Consider the following 25,315-nt stretch of genomic DNA (forward strand, 5'->3'; position numbering starts at 1 on the left):
TCATTCATAAACTTTATTTAAAAATTGCAAAATGAATTAACTTTACTAAATAAACTTTGTTATAATATCATAGAATGAATTAACACGTAACATAACATTTAATATATACATAATTTATTCTAGCATTGACATACAAGTAAATTGTGCATAAAAGTTTAATAAATGACGTTTAATTTCAAGTAATAGGATATTCTTTTCTAATTTTCATAAATGTGTTATTTTCAAATTGCAAGGTAAAAGTTGGTTTGTAATTTCTGGACAGTAAAAGCAGCTTCTTAGATTTAAAAAAAGCCATTATTTTACAAGCTTAATCTTATTATCTGCTGAAACAAATAAAATTTTACACCATTATGGATGTTTTTTTTCAAAAATATAAGATGTCTATTTCTAAACGATCTTATTCATATACAGCTACACATTTATTACATTTATTGGTTACACATGAGAGAATTTTAACATAGACAGAATTCCATTTCTTAAAATTACAGTCAACTGCTAACATTGGGTTTAAAAAGGCATATAGAACATATATATATAAAGAATGTTTATTAAAGCATAGTTTTTGTCTTTTCTATTCGTACAACACAGTCTTCCACTATCGATTCTTGATTCCTTGCAGCATTCGTTTCATTTTCTCGTTGGTTAGACATTAAAGTATAAGCAATTTTGAAATATTTCTTTAAGAAAGACGCATGAACTCGTCGAGAGGTACAATAATAGCAAATACAGCATAATGTGAGAATGACAACTGTTCCAAAAATGATAGCCCTGTTAATATGATATTTTATTATATTATATTGTATTATATTGTATTGTATTATATTGTATTATATTATAAGATCATCAAACATACGTTAAAAATAAAAAATTAAAATCAGTTTCATTACAGCAAACATTGTCACCACAACAATATTGCTGTGATTCACATAATCCCCAAATGCAATAATGTGGTGAGTTCTGAAACAATATGTATAAAGTATATTTTATAATGTTTATTTAATTGTATGTTCACGCATTAAAAAACTACACAACAATCGTCACACAATTACAATCTTTACTTGGTACTAGTTTCTAATAAAATATACAACAATAAATGTAAAAACTTGAAATTACCATCGAGGAAGTTAAAAAATGATTGAAGTAGTTCGAAATCCGCGTAGTCTACAATCTACAGAATGGACGAATCTGTCAAAACATGGACATAGACTATAAGATATTATATAGATGCATTATTTCGAATAATTTCGGTAAAACAATTAAAGGTTGTCTCCAATTGATAACTCAATAGCGCAATATGACTTAATGATTTTCAACGTATGAACGAAAAGTGGAAAGATCCAACAAGCCGACGGAAAGAAACCAAAAAAGCACATGTACATTTAGAGAAGTAGGTATATCAGGTATATGTTCGTTTTCAAGTACATCTGGTATTCGTGATCATTCGAAATAATCTAACAGTTGTGTATACCCATTTCATAATATTCAAGATTAGTCTAGACATTTTACACGTGATAATTATACGAAAATGGCGATGAATCCGAGTACAAAGCAAAAAATTGCAATTGTTTTAGATGTCAGCAAAACTATATTTCATTGGGGATTCATTCCTGCTATATTATTTTTAGGTTAGTTATTTTTCTCCATGTTTTCCACCCGATTGTTCATTTATTAATTTCAAATTGTATGTATGTGCAGTTATTTTATAATACGAATGAATGTGTATATCTTCCTAATAAATCTAACGTATGACCGACACGTAATTCATTGATTAATTTACCTTTTAGGATTTAGAAAAGGTGCTGACCCAGGCATGCCTCCATTATCAATTATAAAGTAAGTTTCTGCATAAATTTATCTTTGTGCAAAGTAATATTTGTTCCAAATTGATATTCTGAAATTGAACATGGATAATTTTTTATTTCAGCTTGTTATGGCAATAAAAAATAGCTACTTTGACATTACTTTGTCTTATATTTCATGAAGATATTTCCACAGCTTCACCAACCATATTTCTTTATTTCCATTAAATTCAATGTAAATTTATTTTTGTAGTTATGACTAAAATTATTAACAAGAAAATGTCATCTTTATGTTGAGTTAAGGGAAATAAAAATTTTCTAGTAAAAATTTGAATTACAATGTTTTACTCATTATAATAAAAAATAAAAAAGGTAAAAATGTCAGAAATATCTATATATTGAGAGAAGTATCAAATATCCTTTGCTATTTGTTTTCATTATATCCATAGTTATATTGTTATCTATTATGAAAGTTTATTCTTATCATTGTACATATATGTAGAATATTTTTATATCTTTGAATGACTCAGTATTAAATTCAATGTTCTTTTGTACTTATTTCTTGCTAAACCATTACTTCTTACTATGCTTTGTTCACGTAATAATGATTAAAAGCTCTTTAAGATAAGATTGTAGCATTTAAATAAAATCTAAAGTGAGTTTTGAAAAGTATTTTTCTGAATTAATAGCAGATGCTTTATATATAATACGTAAATTTAACTTTGTCAAATCTATGTATTAAATAAATGATGTATCAAGTCCTTACGCATTATTATTTTATACCTGCATATATTTATTTACATTTTATCTACTTAAAAATCTAAATTAAACTAAACTAATAAACAGGCAGCAATATTAATGAAAATTATAGTTAATATGCTATTAAAATAATAAACGTTAATAATTACATAAATATACGTACAATCTTATACGATATAGAAAAGATAATTAACTATTATTAATTAAGATTTTTATAGACTGATTTTCATAATCAATATATCCACATTCTAAAATAAAAATTACTATCTCTCGTTATAGGTATCGAAAGAACCTTTATTTTAACACTTTTCAGTTTAAAATTTTGAAACGCAAGTTTCCAAGATAGAAAGTATCTAAGTAAGAAAGATAGATAAAATATACTGCAAAAAGTAATAATATATTCTGACTGTGAAGGAAATAGATCTTAAAATCGAAGATACATGTACTCTTTTGTTGGTAACAGTGATACCTAACCTGTCAGAAGTAAAGTAGCAGATTGGAACTGTAGTCAGTTTTGGGCACACAGATACAACATTTTAGGTTCGCGGTTTTACTGTGCTTGTCATCGTGTAGAGCGCAAAAGTAACAAGCGGATGCGTTATAAATTTCTCGTTAAAGCGTATGTAGAACGAAGTACCAGTGATTGTTAAAGATAGCCACCACGTTTTCACGAGAACTCCCTTGTCTAACCCTGCCTGTTATGCGGTGGTGAACGTCGACAGGTGAGTGCGCGCTTTCTGTCTCACAATATTTCCCTCCGTTCTACCAACGAAAAAAAGTAATTCTCTTATGGCAACGGGCTGCGATGGTGTTATTTCTGTCAATTGCTTTTTATGGATCTTCAATAGTGACGGATGGTAGTGTTGTAGCACGAAGATTTGCGATGTTCTGAAGTTTCCTGACGAAAAATTCGAGCTACTGCTAACGATGTGCATCCTGATGTAACTACATCGGTATGGATCTTCCGATTACCGACTAACCTTTTTTGCTCAAATGTATTTTTTTTCTCCCCACGAATATCTTCATCCAATTGCACTTACTATCACTTTTTCTTTAATCGTCCCTCGTAAGCGCACAAAGGTTTCACATAGTTTTTATATTTATAGTTTCACAAACGATTTCAACAGCTTTTAAATGTGTATATAAGCAAATGATTGTGACATTGAAATTTTGGAATAATTAATCACTAATAAATATCATTAGATGTAATAGTATGTTCCAGAGTTTATTTCAGTTATTGAATATGTTGTTTTGTGCTATAATAGTTATTATTATTGTGATTATTATTATTATTATTATTACCATCATCATTATTTTATCATCATCATTATCATCATCATGATTATTATTATCATTTGTATCCTAAAAACTATTCTAATAAAATTAGTATTATACATCTATGTATACAAAAGTCAAATTTTTGCTGTTCATTTTTTTATATTTGCTTTATTGTATTATATTTCTATTTTCTATACAATTTCTGTACAATGTATTTGAATTACATAGCAGATTCTTTTCTATTTTTCCTACAGAAATTATTGTAGACAGTAGTAACAGTGACGCTCACTCGACAAGCGTATAAAAATAGGATGTCAGGGCATAGAGGTGGAGGAGGAGCTGGGAGTCATCAAGGAGGCCCAGCAGGCCTCAAACAAATAGATTTAGATCAAATTTGGGGAGATCTACGTGAAGGTATTGAACAAGTTTATAACAGACAATGTATGTCTAAACCAAGATATATAGAGTTGTACACGTATCCTTTTTGATTTAAATATTAAACAACAAAAAAAGAAAGAAATGAAACTATAATAACAAAATAATTCTCTACGGTCTATTAATTTCCTTATTACATAACTTGTCAGACATGTATATAATTATTGCACAAGTGTTCATCAACAATTAACTAGAACATCAACCAAAAGTAAGAAAGGACAAATTTCTCAAGGAGGTGCACAGTTAGTTGGTTTGGAGTTATATAAACGTTTACGTGACTTTCTTAGAAATTACCTTATAAGTTTATTGAAGGTGATCTTTTTTTTTCCACTGATTATCATTATTAATTAATCCATGACTAGAATATTCGATATTTTAATTTGATATTTTTTACATAGCATGGAATCGACTTGATGGATGAAGATGTATTGCAGTTCTATACAAGACAATGGGAAGAATATCAGTTTAGTAGTAAAGTACTGAATGGTGTATGCTCATATCTAAATCGACATTGGGTACGTAGAGAATGTGAGGAGGGTCGCAAAGGAATTTATGAAGTTTATCAATCAGCTTTGGTTACATGGCGAGATAACTTATTCAAGCATTTAAATAGACAAGTAAGTCTTTTAATAAGTAAATGTATGGAAAATAGACTAAAAAGTAAATTGTATATTATAATACATCGCAGGTTACTAACGCAGTACTTAAATTAATTGAACGGGAACGCAATGGGGAAACAATAAATACACGTTTAGTCAGTGGTGTAATCAATTGTTACGTAGAATTAGGTTTGAATGAGGATGATCCCGGTGCTAAAGGACAGAATCTTACTGTTTACAAAGATTCTTTTGAAAATGTCTTCCTTGAAGATACAGAAAGGTTTTATACTCGAGAAAGTTCAGAGTTCCTTCGACAAAATCCAGTTACAGAATATATGAAAAAGGTTTTGAAATCAACTTTTGTTATATTATCATATCTTCTAAGAATACTGTTTACAAATATTATTTTATTATAGGCAGAGCAAAGGTTATTGGAAGAACAAAAGCGAGTTCAGGTATATTTGCATCAAACAACGCACGAAATATTAGCAAAAACGTGTGAAAGAGTGTTAATTGAAAAACATTTGGACATTTTTCATTCTGAATTTCAAAATCTCTTGGATGCTGACAAAAACACAGACTTAGGTCGGATGTATCAATTAGTGGCAAGAATTCCAAATGGTCTTGGAGAATTGCGGAACCTTTTAGAAGGTCATATAGCTAATCAAGGACTTGGAGCTATCGATAAATGTGGTGATTCTGCAGTTAATGTACGTTCATTAATAATTTAAAATAACTGCAACTTAATTTTGTGTAAAAATATTTTTTTGTAGGATCCAAAGGTTTATGTAAACACTATTTTGGAGGTTCATAAAAAATACAATGCTTTAGTACTTGTTGCATTTAATAATGACAGTGGTTTTGTGGCAGCTCTTGATAAGGCTTGTGGAAGATTCATTAACAGTAATTCAGTAACTAGGGCAGCAAATAGCAGCAGCAAATCACCAGAATTATTAGCAAAATATTGTGACCTGTTGTTAAAAAAGAGTAGCAAAAATCCTGAAGAAGCTGAACTTGAAGATACACTGAACCAAGTTGTGAGTAAAAATGAAATGAATAAAATACAAACACTACATTTTTGCTTGCTAAAAATATTACACCCTTTTTTTTCAATCGCAGATGGTGGTATTTAAATATATAGAAGACAAAGATGTGTTTCAAAAATTCTATAGTAAAATGCTGGCAAAACGATTAGTACAACATATGTCTGCCAGTGATGATGCAGAAGCTTCTATGATTTCTAAATTGAAGCAAGCTTGTGGTTTTGAATATACTTCAAAATTGCAACGAATGTTTCAGGTACTGTATTGTGCTATGATATTCTTTTTTTTTATTTAATTTGTATTGTATTTCACACGTTTTCCCGGATTTTTTATTTTTTTATAGGCAATTATTTTTATATTGTTTACTAATATTTGTCAAAATCATATAACATTATAATTATAGCAGTCTGTTCACAGGATATTGGTGTGTCTAAAGATCTAAATGAACAGTTTAGAAGACATTTGACAAACTCTGCTGAACCATTGGATATAGATTTCAATATACAAGTGTTGTCTTCTGGTTCTTGGCCATTTCAACAATCCTTTACATTTTCATTACCAACAGAGGTAAACGGAATTGAATAATTCATTTGATGATAATAGTATCATTTAAATATTATCTTTGCATTACAGCTAGAGAGATCTGTACATAGGTTCACCACTTTCTATAGTTCACAGCATAGTGGAAGAAAGTTGAATTGGTTGTACAATATGTCTAAAGGAGAATTGCATACAAATTGTTTCAAAAACAGGTCATAAAATATTTAACAATAAAATTTAAGTTAAATTTATAATAAATATTTTGTGTCAATTGCAAATGAGTTTTCATTCTTTTATTGCAGATACACGTTGCAAGCATCCACATTTCAAATGGCTGTTCTCTTACAATATAATGGTTCTACTGTATGGACGATACAACAATTACATGATGCTACACAGATAAAAATGGATTTTTTGCTTCAGGTAATATAACAAAATCGAAAGAATTAACATATAAAATAGAGCCTAGATGATATATTTATTGTTACAGGTTATTCAAATACTCTTGAAAGCTAAACTATTAACAGCTGCTACTGATGACGAAGCTGAATTGACACCACTGTCAACAGTTGAGCTTTTCACAGGATATAAAAAGTAACTCTATTTTATAGTCTGTGATATTTACCTTATCAGAAATTATATTAATATATTTCTTTTATGACAGCAAGAAGCTGCGGGTTAATATCAATATACCAATGAAAACGGAATTAAAGATTGAACAGGAAACAACACAAAAAAATATAGAAGAAGACAGAAAACTCCTAATTCAGGCAGCTATTGTTAGGATTATGAAAATGAGGAAAGTACTCAAACATCAACAATTGGTAGCTGAGGTACTGAATCAATTAAGCTCTAGGTTCAAACCAAGAGTACATGTTATTAAGGTACGTATAAACGACATTGTTTTTTAAGACATTTTCACATATATAAATATATGCGAATAATTTTTTAACATATGTGAACGTGTATTTTTTCTTATATTGATTTATCATAACATGATATCGATGAATAGAAATATTTGAGAAAATAAATTGAAATGAAAAAGATATAACCTTAATATAAGATGATTCTGCTCTTTCAGAAATGTATAGATATTTTAATTGAGAAAGAATATCTGGAGCGCACAGAGGGTCAAAAGGACACATATAGCTACCTGGCATGATCAAGTTGATCTACGACAACGATACAGCAGCAACCATACACGCGAACGAAAGATGACTGTCCAATGTCATTGCTAGATATTGTCACAATATTTATTTAAGTTTCGAATTTGAATCTCATACATTCTCCTTGTACATGGATGCCCTTGTACCATGTTGTCCCTCTGGTCGCATTTAGAGTCTGGTTTTTATAATATCAAAAGGACACGTATAGCTACCTGGCATGATCAAGTTGATCTACGACAACGATACAGCAGCAACCATACACGCGAACGAAAGATGACTGTCCAATGTCATTGCTAGATATTGTCACAATATTTATTTAAGTCTCGAATTTGAATCTCATACATTCTCCTTGTACATGGATGCCCTTGTACCATGTTGTCCCTCTGGTCGCATTTAGAGTCTGGTTTTTATAATACGTTAATAAAATCATTTCATAGTCAAGCTGCTAGATGTATTACTGTCTACGCCGCCTTTGACGTAAATTCAAGTGTTACTGATTTTTGATACGATATCGTGTTGTGAAACGAAAAATGCACGAATCTAACTTTTACATTCATAACCTTGCAAAGAACAATAAAAAAAAATATTGTTTTCGAAATTATAAACTCGTAAAAATAAATAGAAGAAAAGAGAAAAAAAGAGCGAGAAAATCTAGTATTAAGCGTGATAAGAGTGAGATGAATAAAACACTCTGTAAGTAAAATAATGTTTCAAACAAATTTAACATATATTATAAGACACATATTAACAAACGAGGATGAAAGGCTGGGCATGCACCATTTCCTTTTATTATTATTTTTTCTCCTTTTCTGTTTTCCTTCGAATAATATAAAGTGCATTGTTCGTGTATAATTTCTACGAGCTTACAAAGTAAGAAAGAAATGTAATTTCATTAATTATTTGTATTATAACATAATATGAAACACATGAATTTAAACACATAGATAGTAATGCATTTTAATGCAAGTCGAGAAGTTTAATTAATAATTACGTGTATAACGGAAAAAATTTTATACCAGTGAATAAAAAAGTTTACCCTAATAATATAAAAGTCAATCTATGTTTTTAGGAGTAATGGTTACGTAAATTTTTATTATGACATAAAATTTGAAGATTCATATGATTATTTTGAAGTTGATTTATTGTAAAAATTAATTGGAAAAGTGATATTTCATATAAAGACTTTCAAAAATAAGGAATGTACTTTATGATTTGTTTTTCTCTGATCGGCGATAGATATATCAACTTTATGATACCAATTATTTAAATATTTTATTAAACATGAAACTTTCTAGAGACTAAAATAAATTGAATATTTAAAGTGCAATATGAAATAATGCGAAAATCTGCGGTGCAGTATAATTTTAAATATAAACTCAAGCAGTGAATTAAAAATGAAAATTGTTAATGTATCAGTGCTTTTAATTTTAATAAGGATAGCAAATTTCGATGTATACATATATGTGAGGCTGAGTTGTGAAACGCAATGTGTAAAAGGGTTATAAAATAAGAATTTTAAACGAAACGTTATCGTAATTATAAAAAGGAGAGGGGCATCAAAAATGGGGGAAAGAGTTATAAGCATTTGAGAATAGCATCTTCGTATTAAGTGCGAGTGCGAGAGAGAACGAGAAAGAGAGAAAGAAAACAATTAATTTAATATATTTTATTAAACAGAACATATTAGAGATTTAAATAGTAAAACACTAAAACAACATTATTCAAGTTAGATTGCGCAGAAATGGTTAAACGGAAAATACAAACATATATCATCTTCGTTCACTTTTTTGTGACACTTGATATTATTTAACTAATTTCAAGTGATAGTATTTAGAATATGTCGAGCTGCTTTTATAAGCGTAGAAAATATACGATAGTACATATATTGTTTAAGCGAGGATATAAAATAAAAATCTGTAAAATTCATTTGATAAAAAAAATAGTCAGTGTTTTCTGAGACGTTTGAAGATTAAACTTTGAGATGAATTCAATTAATTTTGTGAATTTTTATACGTACTAACCGAAATTTATCATTCTTAATCAAATTTTTTATGCACAAAATAGGACTTAAGTGTAAATAAATTGAGTAAGTTATTGAAAATTGTTTTGAATAAAATAAATTCATCTCGGTTATGATGAAAATTAGTTTTGTATCTCTTTGTAACTCTAAATGACATTACTTTTTGAAAATATTAAACGAATATAAAAAAATATGATTTCCATAATTAGACTAATGTTTATACTTTACATACTTCATTCTGACATTTTGTATTCAAAATTCTATTGATATTTTAGATATAACTTATTTATTACGTATATGTTAAAAATGCTAGAAATGTCCCAGATATAAGATAAATAAAAACAAAAAAAGAAATGTTAAGGTGAATCATAAAGCTTAGATCACAAAACTTTCAAATTTCATGTATGACAGGTAATGTATTAAAGAACACAGATTTTCATAAAAAATATTAAGGATTATATCATGTAATATAAAATTGTATAAAATGTATGGCTATGAAATGAAGTTATTCCATCTTTTGCAATGTATGAATTGCAGTAGTCATTTAATAAATGTTTTATATACAATATATCATAAATTTTCAGGTTTCTGATCCAATAATCTTGAGAAATCTTCTTTTGTTAATTTTAGTTGTCCAACTGCCAGTAAGCATGCCTTGTGTGTGTTTGTTTTTATATGCATACATACATGTACATACGTATATATACATATCAATTACATACATACATCGATTAAAAAGATAGATTAAAGTACATATATATCAAATGTTTTAATTTTTATATATAATTTTATATAATAGAGATAAAATATATACATACATTTTGCTTCTTTAAGTTATCTACAATTAACATTTGTTTTTTAAACACTTGTATTAATTCTGAAAGTTGCTTTCCCAAGTGATTAGCTGTTAATTTTCTATCTTCTTCTAGCTTTCTAATTTGAGTCTTCAATTCCTGTAAAAACATTAAGTAAGATAAAAATGCTAAATGGTACGAAGTTTCTTATCTAATATTATATATTTGTATAAGTTGCACCTTTTCTTCTACTTCAGAATATTTCAATGCATTCTTAAGTTTATCATTATTTTCCAAAGATCTATTTAATCTCATCAAGCAACTATTAGACTGTTGATTTGTTATCTTTACTTGCTTTTGAAGTCTATCTAAGTCCTGTTAAAAATATTTTGTATGAATAAAAAAAAAATTGTTATTGGAAAAGAACAGAGTGAGTGTAATGCATACTTTTTTTAAGATTGAATTTTCTGTATTTAATGCTTGTGATTGACAGTGCAACTCCTTGTTAGTGTTCTCTAATTTTGTAATTGTTTCTTTTAATGATTCTATTTCAGCTTTTAACTTAATTTCAATCTTGTTATTTTCAGATTCCAAATTTTTGCAAATATCACACTGGACATACAACATAGTTGTGTAAGGATTAATCAAATAAATGCTTTCATGCACACATGAATTCTAGGTACCTGTTTTCTATATTCAATTCGCATTGTTTGTAGCTCATCCTGTAATATATCTACCTTAGCTTTTAAGAAATTGAGAACAGTTTTATTTGCCAGGTTCTTTTGCTTAGAAACTTCATCCTCATTATCTTTCTGTGATTCTATTTTTCTAATATATAAATAATATTGAAATCATTTATTATTCAGATGTTTAATTTTAAATATATTACAAAATAATTAAAAATTTTATTCAATAGTTTGTTAAAACTAAAATATATTTGTTATGAGATCATTTTTTAACACATAAATATAAATAATTGCATTTCTTCCATACTTACGGCTTCAAAGCAACGGATTGATCGAAAATATGAGGTAAAGATGAATTTCGTTTAACCAAAATCTGAAAATTATCTTTATTTTGTATTGTTATACCATTTAAATAGGCTGTTCTTTCTTTCGTCGCATTTACGCGATGTTTCCTCGAATTAAGATTCGAGCATCCGTTATTGTAAGTGTTAACAACAGAATCTATTTTTGCTATCAAATTGCTTGCTTTCTGCTCAAGTTCTTTATTCAACTGATGAAATTCTTTTTCTTTAGATAATAATTCTTCAGTCATTTTCCGATATGAATAATTATTACATAAAAGATATTGTATTTTATTACTATCGCTATATCCTTCTATTACTATATTTTGATTGATAATTTCTGCGTCTATATTCTATTCGATCAAACATTTGTTTTCTCGAGTCGCTATACTATATAGTATGCAGAAGGCGGTAGCTTTTCGTTTTCAAACATATGACAGTTTCGTAAAGTCAAATGATATAAAAACGCATTGAAAGTATCAACATCGCATATACATTTAAAAATTTATAATAAATAAAAATGACAGCACGTTCAATTTTACAAGGTACAATGTTTGAAATACTTTTAATATTTTTAATAAAAATTTGGCGGTCTTCTATAATATAATTAATGTAAGGGCACATGCACATATAGAAGTCTTCATTTTTATATATCTTCTGCACATGAATAATTTTTTATAATAATTAGCTTGCTAAGGAATGTTAATACTAATTATTATGCCTTTATAGTCTTTGATCAGTACCAAAAGGCTCGTCTATTCTTTGTTCAATCCATTGCTGATTTTGCCTCAAAACCAAACACTATAGATTGTTTAGAAGCTGCTGGGGTTTTGGATCTCTTATGCCCTTTGTTAACAGATCCTGTACCATCTATTCAGCATACAGCTGCAGTTGCATTAGGAAAACTTGCAAATAATAGTATTAAATTGGCACAAGCTGTTGTAAGAATGGGTATTTTACCTCAATTATTGAAGAATATTGATAAACAAAATGTATGAATGTAAGCATTTTAGATGTAGAAGACTGTATTTCTTTCTTTTTGTTTTAGTAGAATTTATTATATATTAAAATATAATACATAAATAATGAAGACATATTGAAGCATATTTGTTATAGAAATTTTATAAAAAAGCAGCCCTATTTGTTTTACGTGCAATTGCTAGACATTCCCCAGAATTGGCATCTATGGTGATTCAGAATAATGGATTGGATACTATAATAATTTGTTTAGAAGATTTTGATTCTGGTGTTAAGGAAGCTACTGCTTGGGCATTAGGATACATTGCTAGGCATAATAAGACTTTGGCTCAAGCCATAGTTGATGCAGGTACATATACTCTATTAATATACTCTATTAGTTATCTATATTTTATTAACTTGTATATCAATCATGTTATTTATAGGAGCTGTTCCACTTTTAGTCTTGGCCTTACAAGAACCTGAATTATGTTTAAAACAAATTAGTGCCTCTGCTTTATTCGATATAAGCAAACATAATATTGATCTTGCAGAAACTGTGGTTGATGCAGGAGCGATTCCTTTTCTTGCAAAGGCATTATCTAATTCTGATACTAAGTTAAAGGTAACATAAAATACTATATGTACAGTATGATTTTGTAATATAATATTCCACTTATTAATAATGTACACAGCGTCAAGTTCTTTTGGCATTAAGCAGTATAGCAAAACACTCTGTACACCTAGCAGAATCTATTATTGAAGCTGAAATTTTTCCTGATGTTCTTGTACACATGGCACATCCTGATGAATGTGTCGTTAAAGCTGCTGCAATGTTAACCAGAGAAATTTGTAAACATACATTAGAGGTAAAGAAATCAAACCAACTTATTTGCAACATTATTTTGCTATAATTATATTTTTCTTTAGTTGGCCCAACTTATAGTGAATATTGGTGGTATTGGTGCACTTGTTGAATTAATTAGTACCTCAAAATTAACAGTCAGATTGCCAGCAATAATGGCAATTGGATATATTGCTGGACACTTAGATCAGTTAGCTATTGCAGTCATAGGATCCAAAGTGTGATATTTCAATATACTTGTCACAATATTTCCATAGCCAAAATAATTGAGAGCAAATATTTGTTATAGGGAATTGTTCACCTATCTACTATATTATATGAAGAAAATGACGATCATACACTTGCTGTCACTGTATGGGCAATTGGGCAAATTGGAAAGCATACATCGGAACATGCAAAAGCAGTTGCAGTCGCAAACATTCTTCCAAAGTTATTACAGGTATGTTACAGATTTTCTTATACCACGTTGTTCTTCATTATTATTATTTTATAGTTTATTTTCAGCTGTACAATAATCCAAATAGCTCAGAAGATCTCAAAGCAAAATGCAATACAGCACTGAAACAAATACTACAAAAATGTATGTATATTGAAGCTTTGGAATCCTTGCTGCATGATTCACCACCTAATATTCTAAAATATGTACTTGGACAATTTAGCAAGGTGAGGAACACAGTATTTTGTTTTATATAACTTTTTACTTTATACATAATCTCTACAAATTGTACACAGGACATAAAAGTTGTAAAACATAATAGTACAATAATTGAAATAGTACTTTTATTTATAATTTTCAATTAAAGCAAAACATCTGTTTTATTATTTACCATATGCATACAATGAGATAAATTATATAAATCATCAGTATATGATAAAATCCACCTAAATGGTAAAGTTTATATATATTAGCACATAAAATTATTATTTAATAATAATTTTATTTCTTTTATTTAATTACATAATAAACATATATATGTATATATTATATACACATGGACCATTATTAAGCTATTTGAAATTGCTTTATTGAAAAATTAGTTAAGCAGTTGTAGTGGTTCATTCTTATCACATACAAACTATTATCCCATAAATAGCATTCTAACAATAAAAATTGTCATTTTATGATATTATTCCGACCTTGTATAATGTAATCTTTAATATTTTCATTATCTGTTTTGCTTATATATATTTTCACTATTCCAAAATTGCATAAGGTATAACTTGACTTTGATCTCTTAACATGGTATGAAATGTCACATATTTCTATTAAAAAGTAACAGTTCCGATATGCTGTATGTCATTGCATTTATCTGATATTTGATTGATAGAAAGTGAAGAAATTGACAATGGCATAAGACCATCTTAATTATTTTTATTTTTAATGTTTGTCTATAAATATTATGGCACATATTATATTCTGAAAAAGCACATTTCTCAGTCTTACGACAATAAATGGTTCAGCTGAAGTACCAGAACGATCGAATTGTTAAGTGCTTCTTATATAAAAATTGTAATTGCAATTTTAGATATTTAAACATACTTTTTTGTTAAGCTATACTACTTGCATTTGTTATATCATATACTTGTATGTATCTTCTAATGGCAGTATTTGATATAAAGAGACCAGTAATATAAAAATTGTAGATATATAAGTAACAAAAAATTGTTATTAAATTTGCATCTTGAAAAAGTTGGCTACTATTAATTTTCATTCATACTGTATTATCGATTTCTTATGTACAAACATAAGTAAAGAAATGTAACATATATGATCGGCAGTAGTACTTTCACTTCACTATCAGTATTTTGCTAATTTTTTATTTGCATCACATATTCTTCTTCATCCCTTCCTTTTCTTTATTGAAACGTTTTAAGGAAATTTATTTTGCTAAATGTTGAAAGAAGTAGGATACACATTAAAACAGACAATGGAAAACAGCTTCAATAAAAATATAAACTACGATAAATTTTTATAAAGCCTCATAAATTTTAAGTCTTGAAAATATCTATTTAAATTAACTTGAAGTACATATAAACAGACATGTTACAATAATTAGAATTTCATGATTTCACCAAAACTTTTGTTGTATGACAATATCAAAATGTAAAGCAATTAAGGCATATATTCGGTTCAAAGCATGCAATCTATCCAAGTATCTCTGAAAAATGAGAAAAAAAGACAAAATTACGTTATTCCATGACAATTAGATTAAAAATATTTCAAATGTAAATAAAATGTTTAACTGCTTTTGTACCTTAATAGTTGAATTATTTGAATAATTTATCTTATAATATGAGGGAAAGAAATCAATTTTTTATTGGGAAAAGCAAAACTATGAAAATAAAGTAATATGTAACAATATTATAGATATTGTATCAAATATGTGTGTGATATAAAATATTTTATACTTTAATTAAAAAGTTTTGCTTTGTAAAAAGTGTGTTAGATGATAATTTGTGCTATGATTTTCAAATTTTAAGTTATATGTGACTTTTCAAATTTACTATTATAACTGATTCTTAAATATTCTTTATCTATTGATAAAGCTATTCAGATAGATTTATGCCCTTTTAGTCATAAAGTATACAAAATTACGTTAGTAAGCACAAATTTATGATCTATATAGTTATCATGGCAAACAGATTCAAACATAATATATGACAGCTGCATGTAATTTATCAAGATAATACCTTATGTAAGATAAGCCTCTTTTTAGGAGAAATAATTACTAAATGTAAAAATCTGTTTAAGCAATTAAATTATATTAATCTTAATAGAGGTGTGATAATTAAAGTACATTTGATCTTTTTACAAAGCAATAACAATATCAATTTAATTATTTTCAGTATAAAAAATTAAACTTGGTCTTCTACTCCATTTATGCAATAAAATTATTCTTTTATTCATCATTATCATCATTAGGTTTAATACTAGCATAATTGTTCATATTTCTATTCACCCTTAACATTTTGAGAAAACTGCCTAACACAAGTATGGTCTTCCTGTGTCTTCTAAAGATCCCAGCATAAAGTTCTTCACGTACATCTCTTCTGTCACTTACATCAGAATCGATACTTGATACAGAAACAACAGAAGGTTTTGCAGAGACCGGTTGGTGATAATTATTGGTCTCTCCAGAATTAAGAATAACACAATGTTGATTGTTTATCATGTCTATTATTAATTTCTCACTTTCTTATTTAATGTAAAATCAGAGTTGCTTATATCCACGTTCTACAATATTCAATACATGTACTTCAAAGTCCTCTACTATCGAAACTATACAAGGTATACATTTTATGTGATCTGTAGAACTTCTGTGACTGCACTGCACGATTTTATGACAAGTTAACTTCTTATAAATGACAGACTTTTGTGTTAATCATATTAGAAATATTTGCCAGTAATTTTACAAACAGTACTGGCTTAATACACAGTACAAATTAATTTTTGTATACAATGATGTCATCTCCTTTTATCACTTATGTTCTTATATGTTTGAACTCTAAGGCATCTGTCTTGTCTCGCTATCTTTTAACTACAATACATTAAATCTTACAATAATCTTCAACCTTGATTTTTATCTTTGACACTTCATTAAATTTCTTTCTCAACTATTGTATTAAGATCGTTGTATTTAGGGCATTACTTTCTACTTGGTGTTTCAATCTTTCTTTTCACATTTCTTTTACATGCTGTTACATATATCTTTTTTAATTTTTTATAATAAATTATTCTAAAATATTTAAAAAATTCAGAGACTTTTGTTTTTAATATGTGGAGATTGCTTTAGATTAAATTTTATTAAAAAATTGTATTTTATAATAAAAAAAGATAAACAGCAACCTTGAAGTAATTATCAAAAAAACGGCCCTCAAGTTCCTTTCGTTCCCTTAGCGACCGATCTTTGGCGCCACACTGAATCAGCTGAAAAATATTTAATTATTCATACCATATTATGAACAGTAATAATGCTTATAGTGATAAAAAATTCACTTAAACGATAATAGAAATTTTTAATTTATCAACAGGTCTGTGACAGACACGTTATCCCACGATTTTGTTCTGGAATTTTGTTTTCGTAAATAAGATATTTTTGGCGACGTAGGAAGGTGGAAAATGTGAACAGATTTTGCTTCGCCTTCAAATATGTTGCATACGATGCTTGTAATATGTATTATGGTAAAAATCGTAACATGTTATTGAATAAATTATCAAATACTATTACAAATATGCAAAGAGACAGAATTTCATACAAAGATCGATTTCATATTGTAATTTGTAATTTTTATAATGTGGGCATTAGAAATCACATAAGATGTTATAAGAAATAACTTCTATTGCATATTGCAAAGAATGTTTTTTTAGATTTCGGATATTTTATAATAAATTTTGATACAATATTACATATATATATATATATATATATATATTTTTATAAAATCGTAAACGTGGTATCATTTATTAAAAGAGACATTTTTAATTATTTTAATTTGTTGTCGATTAAAACATTTAAGAAATTAAGTTTACTTTAGATAACTGCATTTAAACAGTGTGTAGGTCAGGTCTCAGGAGTTTTATTCTTAGGTATATTGCAACATGCAAACTGATAGCTAATAATGTCTTTCATTCTATCCATTCATGCGCATAGTTAATGAGATCACTGATAAATGATAATGTTTAAAGCATTTCAACTATTTCAAGTTGCATTTTTGAATTATTTGTTGTTTTTATATAGATTTTGCCTCATGATCCCAGGGCAAGAAGATTATTTGTAACATCCGGTGGTTTAAAGAAAGTACAAGAAATTCAAGCAGATCCTGGTTCAACACTTTTGGAGTATATACAAATTATAAATTGCTGTTTTCCAGATGAAATTGTCAGGTTGTGTTTTATTTCATATTGCTTTTGGAAATTATTTCAATTAAAAATAATTTGAAGGGTACGAATTATATATTTGATATCTTTAACATAAGATTAGTATTGCATATTTTTGAAATTGTTTCTCTCATGAACATGATATGTTAAACAACAATTTATAATAACTATAATATTGCTATAGAAGATTATGCTTTATAATTTTTAAGTCATAATGCTATTTCAGTAAGATGTAATATGATAGTTCAAAACATCATTTCATTTGAAAGAATTATTGTCTTTCTTGACATTTAAAATTGAATTATGTTCTCCATCAAGATGACTAAAATACTGATGCATGCAGAGAAGCATATGGATGTAAAGATAATGATATGGATGTAAAGATAATGATAGGAGTAGATAATTATCAAAAATAACACTAGTTGCTTTTGACATAACCCTAGTAATGGTTTACTTACTGAGTGAATTCGGAAACACGAGTTCTTGTTAATGAAAAAAATACAGTCTTCTTACAGCCGTTTACACAAGCAGTGAATGCAAATAACTGCAGCTCCGTTTCTGGATCGCGTGTCTTAATTTAAATCGGACAAGTAATATACGGCATGACCGCCATGTTGTCACAGCTGATTGCATTGGAAAAATATAAACTTGGATTTTAATGGATCAATAATATTACATGAACTCAATAATTTCTATCACTATAAAACAACTGATAGCATTTTATATTTATTATCAATAGCTCGATTCAGTGATAAGCTAACTTTGTACATATATTTTTTAATTTACTTCCGTTTTCGCTATATTTTGTATTTTTGGATCTTATTAATTTACAAATAAGTTACAAATGAATGAATGTTATTTATACGTTTAGTAATCATCAATTTATTATGCGAGTTGCCATTAGAATAAACTCTTCTTCCTCCCTTTTCTTTTATATTATGAATTCTTGGCCCTTTTGATTTTAGATATTACTCTCCTGGATATCCAAACAGTCTTTTGGAAGCTGTAGAACAGTATCAACCGAAATGTCCTTCCCTATTTGCAATAGAAGAACACTTATCTTCTGATATTGATTCTAAATCTTCACTATCATCTTTCAATGAAGAAGGTTAAAGTTTGATTCATCCCGATTGTGGAATCGGTATATTCTCTAATCATGTATTATGCGCATTAGTTAAGAGGAAATGAAGATCGTTATTTAAGAAATATTGCCAAATAAATCTTTTTCAAAAAGTTATGATTTCTTATATTTTCAAAAGTATTTTTTAAATTAAAAAACAGTTTGGAGCATCTTTTATACACGTGCAGTGTACATAATCAACGAAATATATTTCATTAGTCACTAGTTATCAAACGCTTAGTACAAAATATTCAATAGAATTACAAAATTGTTAAAATGTATAAAGATCTAGCCGATATAATTAAATATACTCGTTGTTTTTAATATTTATAATTTCAAAAGAATTTTTTAATTTATTCAAAGTATTTCGTAGAAGTGAATTTATGTAGGGAGTATATATGTTTAGTATTTTAATGATTGTAGAGAAGGAGGAACATGTGACAAAGTTATGTTAAAAATACGTAATATTTGATTATTTGAACGTGTTAAAAATTGTATTAAGTAAATCATAATAGTCGGTCAATACATCATGGAGAAAAACAAATTGAATCGTAAGAAATTGGTACCGACTAAAATGTTAAACAAGAAAGGTATTCCCTCAAAAACATTGTATAAACAAAAGTACACTAAACCTTTGAAAAGGAAACGCAAAAATGAATATGATGCAAAGGAAGAGGCCAGGTATAATTATTACGGTAATATAGAAAGTCTAAGTAACTAAGTTGTTTAAGAAACAGAATTTATCACATTATTTGTATACAGGTTAGAAAGAATCGTGCTTGGTAATCCAACTGACATCATAAACGATTTATCAAACGATGAGGATGTTGTTGAATCGAATATTAATGAAAATGATATTTCTATAAATGATAATGATAATGTAAGTAATGATTTGATTGTGCAAACTGATATTTCTGAGGAACATACCGAGGTGGCGTGGATTGATGAAGATGATGTTCAATATACGTATGTATACCAAATTTAATGAAAACAAAATATGTTGTTTAGTAATAAAGGAAAAATATTGTTTTTAAATAATATGTATTATCCGGAAACTAATCAAATGGTTTATTCTTTTTATTAGTCGACCAAGACACAAACTAGCCGACAATATGCTACAGGAGTCACGTAAAGATTACTTGTGTAACAAATATAAACAGATTGTGGGCAACCCAAAATGGGCCAAGATTGAAAAGATCAATAAAGAATCTGATGATTTAGATAATGAAATATTAAAGGTACTAAAATCATTTTACCACTTCAATGACTAATATTCCTAAATATGTATTATATTTTTTAGCATAGTTGCCATTTGGAAAAACCTAAAGTAAAAAATTTGCCAAAGAGTATAATTGACATAAAAGCATTGACACCAATTAATAAAGAAACACATACTGAAGGGCCCATTGTGTCAAGTGTTGAATTTCATCCATCTTCTACAGTAGCCTTGGTTGCTGGTACATCTGGAATTTTATCTCTTTTTCAAGTAATTATACAAAATCTAGTTGTATTGCACCTGTATTTTCAAATGGAGAATTTATCAAAATATGATATAATTATAGGTAGATGGAATTGAAAATAATAAATTGCACACAATGCAGTATAAGAAATTTCCTATTAGCGCAGCAAAATTTCTGAGAGATGGTACAGAAGTATTGATTGGTTCTCAATATTATGCACATTGTCACTCTTATAACTTAATAAGTGGAAAAACATATAGAATGTTGTTACCGCATGGACTTACTAACATGCAGGTTTGAAAAATTATAACTATTTTTTTATAATAATCTAAATTATTATATAGAATGACATTTTTATAAATTATTTAGAAATATGAAGTATCTCCAGATGGAAAATTATTAGCAGTTTGTGGGCGAGCAGGAGAAATTTTCTTATTAACAAGTTCATCAAAGGAACTTATCAGTATGTTGAAAATGAATGCAAGATGTAGAGCATTAGCCTTTACGCCAGATAGTAATACATTGATTACACATGGTGGTAAGTTTTTTGTATTTATCACTGTTTATTCAATTTTATATATTCTCTGTTTAATGTGAATTTTTATTTCTTTTTGAACAATTAAAGACAGCAACGAAATGTACATTTGGGATCTAAATAGCCGTGTATGCATTCATCGAGCTATAGATGATGGATGTTTATCCTGTGCTTCTATTGCAATGTCTCCAAATAGTCAATTTTTAGCAACAGGTAGTAAAGAGGGTGTAGTTAATTTGTATGATACCAAGACAGTGTTACAAAATCGAAATCCTGTTCCACTAAAAGTTGTTCTCAATTTTGTCACGTCGATTACCAGTTTAAAATTTAATGCTTATTCTGAAATTTTGGCAATGGCTTCAGATAAAAAACATAATGCGTTTAGAATGATGCATTTACCATCGTTCACCGTTTTTTCAAATTTTCCTACATTTCAAACAAATTTGTCAATACCCGAAGCTATCGATTTTTCACCAGGTAGCGGTTATATAGCAATTTCCAACAAATCATTTAGTGCTTTTTTATATAGATTGAAACATTATGGAAATTATTAGATAATTGTCATTTTGCAAATCACGTAATATTATTAAAAAGTTTTTTATAACTAAGTTTGAACTAAGTTAATAATATGTATAATTGAATAAAATATAATGTATCAAAGCATATAAGAATAAGATAGACACTTAATAATTGATGAAAACAATATTTATTTTTTTTCTGTTCACTTTGTATATAAGCAAAGTAAACTTTCATGTTTTATTTAACAAAATACTTGTTATGATCGTTCTATTATAATTAATTAACAGCATTAATAGTGACAATAATAATAATAATAATAATAATGCTATGAATCATGGTGGTAATAATATGGCTTGTAAAAAAACTCTAGTAAATGATATTCGTTATGAATTGATTAGAAAATCATATATTAAAAATAATAGCTATATAATACATTTGATACCGTGTTTCTTGTTTAGTGATGTTTGTTAGACTTTTTGTGTTATCACCATTATAATTTGCATACTAGGTATATATATGTAGATATACATTAATATTTTTTCTGCTATTTCAAGTGAAAAAATGATATGATACTATTGTAACTACATGAAATCCATTATGATTGCGAGTTTATAGAACATCGATTTGAAGTGTAAATATGTGTGAGAGATGATATAAATGTATGACTCGATATATTCATAAAATAGAAGCTAGCCTTCATTCTAAATATCATTTTTATAATGTTCTCATAATATTAAATTTGTACTAACAAAAGAATTTGGAGAGGAAGTTCAAAATAATACCTACAAACAGAAGAAAAAGGAGACAGTGTTTATAAATAATATCCACAAAAGCGTAATTACCTCCTTTGGTCAATGATATAAATTTACGTAAAAAAAAATGATTCATAGAAGTATATTTTATCATGCGTGATACAACATACGCATATACACGCATAAACGCGTGCGCGTGTATTTGTACGTTCAAAATATGTAGTAGTATACATATGCATATACGTGCATGTTGTTGTTTATTTTTACAATTATTTGATTTACGATCTTTCATTCGTATATAGCATAATTTTAAATCTTGATTTAAAAAAATTTCAACTTTAGTGTAAATTTACTTATTTACTTAATAATATCGTTACAATTTAACTCTTGTATATATATAAAATATTTACTACTATATATACAAAACTTTTTGACTCATTGGTCATTAAACAGATTTTTTTAAAGTCTTCGTCTCTTCTCCCAATTTCGAAGTTTCTAAGATAGTTTGTTCAGTTCCTATGTTACTTTGGTGAATAGGTGTGAGGAACACTAGCTATTGGTCCCCAGCAGTCGTAGCAAGTGCACTAGTATCTCCACTACTACTTTCAACTATAAGCATTACAGTTTCTGCGGCACCTCTTACACATTCCACTTGATGACCCGCCCAATCTTTACGTTGACAAAACGTAGAGCAATAAGGCGTTCGCCTACATAACGAACATTCCGCAAATGCTTCTCTGTTACAGTTGGCACACTAGAAATAGATAAGTATTATGAAAAGCTAGTAAAAGATATGTATATGGATAGAATACACTTGATTATACTCTAGCAATATTCCTTACCTTTTTGTTATGTGTATCCGATGCTGGTTGTAAACCAACAGTTTCAATAACATCCCCTCTACCACCTAATTGCGCTACTAGAGCTTGTTCTCTTCTTTGTTGTCTGTTTACTTCCTTAGCTTCCTCTAATGTACGTCTAAATTCATAAGCCAACTTTAACATTTTATTGGACATTTCGTCGAGCTTTTTAAATATATCGTCGCTTTGTCCATTTTCCGTTTGATGTACATTTTGAACAACGGTATCTTGATCTTGCGGCTGTTGTACAACTAAACCGTCTGTTGAAACAAATTGAGGCCATACTTCTTTATCAGGTACTACAACTTCACTATCGCTTTCGTCATTATTACTGCCATCGCGCGAAGTATCACTTTTAAGTTTACGCGATGGTGTTTCTCCATCGGATGTATCTCTAGCCCTTCTTCTACGTTTGTATGGTGTAAACAATCTTACAGGACCTGTCTGAAATAAAAAAACATTACATAATCACTAGATAAATTGCAATTACATATTAATTATAGAGTAACATAGTATATTAACTGCACTGTCATCATCGCAACATGCTGCACAGGTGCAAGAAGTAGCATGTGGCTTTAAAATTTGCTCATCAATTAATGTTTGCAAACTTCTACCACCAAATCTAATACTGCGTTTCCAATCTTTACTGGATGCCCTCCCACAGTATGCTTCAAATTCACTTGGTGTGTACCAGTCTTGCCCAAGTTTGATACATCTTCCTCTTCCCCCAGATCCAAATCTGCTTTTATGTAATTCAGCATTTGTATTTTTACATCTAACAGGTAATACTGCTAAATTAGCGGATTCTGACCAACTGCATATTGGTTGAGTATTAGCAGTAGAGACATGAATCTGCTCAGATTCTGGCTCTTCTGTACTATTTTGGATTACTATATGTGTTGCTTTTAATTCACCATTCCAACGTAAGGAATCTGTGTCCTTGTCATGCCGTGGTTCACAAATGAAACCATTATCTACACATAGCATCTGCTTAAACTGACCTGATCCGGGCAACTAGGAAAAGAAATGAAACACATATATAATTAGATATTTAATTTAAAATAAGGTATACAGATTCCATTAACGTCATATGTATATAAAATCATAATCGTGTCGCGTAATGGCAGAAAAGACATGCGTCCAGTATTTTGTACAACGTATGAACAGGCGCATTATAAGAGTTAATGTTGTGTACACTATGCATGTAAGTAGTTCTGGCTTACATGTGTATAAGAAGAGTAAAACCCCACCTCATTTTTCAGTAATTCTTTAACGAGAAAGTGAATGAATCGTCAGAAAGCCAGTTCTGTATCAAAATTGTATTAAAAACAAGTTTAACAAACACTCAATTGCTTCTACAACCAACCTGTAGTTGGTCTGATGTGATGACGTTGAAGGTCGTGCCGTTGGTCGAATTCGCTACACCAATGATAGAACCAACGGGTAAAGAAACCGGTACACCGACTCCTGGAACACCAGGAACACCCGGTACCGGAGTGACGCTCGCCGTCACGGCGACGGTATGCTCCTCGTGCTCGACCTTTAGGGCAGACGCATCCTCGGTTTCGCTCGTCAACGGTTCGGACATGTCCGGTAGCACGGCGACACTTTCCGATGTTTGACTCTCCTCCATTTCGGCTGTTCTCGCCTCTCGCACACACTATGGCGTCAGCGCACGCTCAACACAGCGCCACGATCTTTCGGTGCCTGCGATTACTCGCGATCACAATTTCGAGTTTACTCGACACGTTTCCAAACTAACCACAATCGAATCTAAATTGAAACTGTCATTCAACGAATCGGTCCTTCAGTGACCATACTATTATTATTTTCTTCCACCTCTCAGCAGAATCTTTGTTCTCTTTGCACATATTATAGATGCATATATGAATCTCCGATATCGAGTGC

General features: G+C 28.8%; 7 protein-coding genes across 16 annotated transcripts; 4 read left to right on the forward strand and 3 right to left on the reverse strand.

Moving 5' to 3' along the window:
* The first annotated feature begins 1,393 nt into the window (after window positions 1–1,393).
* Window positions 1,394–2,127, forward strand: Tom7 (translocase of outer membrane 7). The gene is made up of 3 exons (XM_069127245.1): window positions 1,394–1,625; window positions 1,785–1,833; window positions 1,925–2,127. Exons 1-3 carry the CDS (start codon window positions 1,526–1,528, stop codon window positions 1,938–1,940), a joined length of 165 nt encoding a protein of 54 aa, XP_068983346.1. The 5' UTR covers window positions 1,394–1,525; the 3' UTR covers window positions 1,941–2,127.
* Window positions 2,128–3,050: 923 nt separating this feature from the next.
* Window positions 3,051–7,649, forward strand: Cul1 (cullin 1). Of its 4 annotated transcripts, none has more exons than XM_069127222.1 (15): window positions 3,051–3,280; window positions 3,407–3,511; window positions 4,091–4,311; window positions 4,421–4,583; window positions 4,670–4,888; window positions 4,960–5,214; window positions 5,287–5,580; window positions 5,644–5,907; window positions 5,990–6,169; window positions 6,331–6,480; window positions 6,547–6,665; window positions 6,756–6,876; window positions 6,944–7,047; window positions 7,118–7,337; window positions 7,535–7,649. In XM_069127222.1, the coding sequence occupies exons 3-15, from the start codon at window positions 4,148–4,150 to the stop codon at window positions 7,613–7,615; spliced, it is 2,334 nt and encodes a 777-aa protein (XP_068983323.1). In that variant the 5' UTR covers window positions 3,051–3,280; window positions 3,407–3,511; window positions 4,091–4,147; the 3' UTR covers window positions 7,616–7,649. The 4 variants fall into 4 exon arrangements, with proteins under 4 accessions (XP_068983323.1, XP_068983324.1, XP_068983325.1 ...); XM_069127223.1 differs by having other exon boundaries at window positions 3,420–3,511; XM_069127224.1 differs by having other exon boundaries at window positions 3,428–3,511.
* A 2,504-nt stretch (window positions 7,650–10,153) lies between these two features.
* LOC138186921 (testis-expressed protein 9) lies at window positions 10,154–11,711 on the reverse strand. 2 transcript variants are annotated; one of them, XM_069127242.1, is made up of 6 exons: window positions 11,431–11,711; window positions 11,117–11,261; window positions 10,881–11,045; window positions 10,674–10,808; window positions 10,458–10,592; window positions 10,154–10,293 (listed from the first exon to the last, which is right to left on the reverse strand). In XM_069127242.1, exons 1-6 carry the CDS (start codon window positions 11,709–11,711, stop codon window positions 10,210–10,212), a joined length of 945 nt encoding a protein of 314 aa, XP_068983343.1. In that variant the 3' UTR covers window positions 10,154–10,209. The 2 variants fall into 2 exon arrangements, with proteins under 2 accessions (XP_068983343.1, XP_068983344.1); XM_069127243.1 differs by lacking the exon at window positions 10,881–11,045.
* Window positions 11,712–11,876: 165 nt separating this feature from the next.
* On the forward strand, window positions 11,877–19,843 carry LOC138186917 (sperm-associated antigen 6). Of its 6 annotated transcripts, XM_069127232.1 has the most exons (11): window positions 11,877–12,005; window positions 12,190–12,452; window positions 12,577–12,787; window positions 12,864–13,042; window positions 13,113–13,286; window positions 13,348–13,500; window positions 13,572–13,721; window positions 13,787–13,945; window positions 18,022–18,167; window positions 19,127–19,269; window positions 19,705–19,843. In XM_069127232.1, exons 1-11 carry the CDS (start codon window positions 11,981–11,983, stop codon window positions 19,734–19,736), a joined length of 1,635 nt encoding a protein of 544 aa, XP_068983333.1. In that variant the 5' UTR covers window positions 11,877–11,980; the 3' UTR covers window positions 19,737–19,843. The 6 variants fall into 6 exon arrangements, with proteins under 6 accessions (XP_068983333.1, XP_068983335.1, XP_068983338.1 ...); XM_069127234.1 differs by lacking the exon at window positions 18,022–18,167; XM_069127237.1 differs by lacking the exons at window positions 18,022–18,167; window positions 19,127–19,269 and having other exon boundaries at window positions 19,705–19,826.
* On the reverse strand, window positions 14,635–18,804 carry LOC138186922 (uncharacterized). The gene is made up of 3 exons (XM_069127244.1): window positions 18,620–18,804; window positions 16,243–17,210; window positions 14,635–15,441 (listed from the first exon to the last, which is right to left on the reverse strand). The coding sequence occupies exons 2-3, from the start codon at window positions 16,453–16,455 to the stop codon at window positions 15,352–15,354; spliced, it is 303 nt and encodes a 100-aa protein (XP_068983345.1). The 5' UTR covers window positions 16,456–17,210; window positions 18,620–18,804; the 3' UTR covers window positions 14,635–15,351.
* wcd (U3 small nucleolar RNA-associated protein 18 homolog wicked) lies at window positions 19,801–22,035 on the forward strand. Its single transcript, XM_069127238.1, has 7 exons — window positions 19,801–19,962; window positions 20,044–20,247; window positions 20,366–20,519; window positions 20,582–20,767; window positions 20,844–21,035; window positions 21,111–21,279; window positions 21,367–22,035. The coding sequence occupies exons 1-7, from the start codon at window positions 19,811–19,813 to the stop codon at window positions 21,828–21,830; spliced, it is 1,521 nt and encodes a 506-aa protein (XP_068983339.1). The 5' UTR covers window positions 19,801–19,810; the 3' UTR covers window positions 21,831–22,035.
* A 150-nt stretch (window positions 22,036–22,185) lies between these two features.
* On the reverse strand, window positions 22,186–25,176 carry Deaf1 (deformed epidermal autoregulatory factor 1). The gene is made up of 4 exons (XM_069127240.1): window positions 24,774–25,176; window positions 23,930–24,421; window positions 23,390–23,851; window positions 22,186–23,301 (listed from the first exon to the last, which is right to left on the reverse strand). The coding sequence occupies exons 1-4, from the start codon at window positions 25,038–25,040 to the stop codon at window positions 23,101–23,103; spliced, it is 1,422 nt and encodes a 473-aa protein (XP_068983341.1). The 5' UTR covers window positions 25,041–25,176; the 3' UTR covers window positions 22,186–23,100.
* Window positions 25,177–25,315: the final 139 nt, after the last annotated feature.

This window comes from Bombus flavifrons, chromosome 14 (genome assembly GCF_040668555.2).
Source record: "Bombus flavifrons isolate JBK064 chromosome 14, iyBomFlav1_principal, whole genome shotgun sequence".
Classification (NCBI taxonomy): Eukaryota; Metazoa; Arthropoda; class Insecta; order Hymenoptera; family Apidae; genus Bombus; species Bombus flavifrons.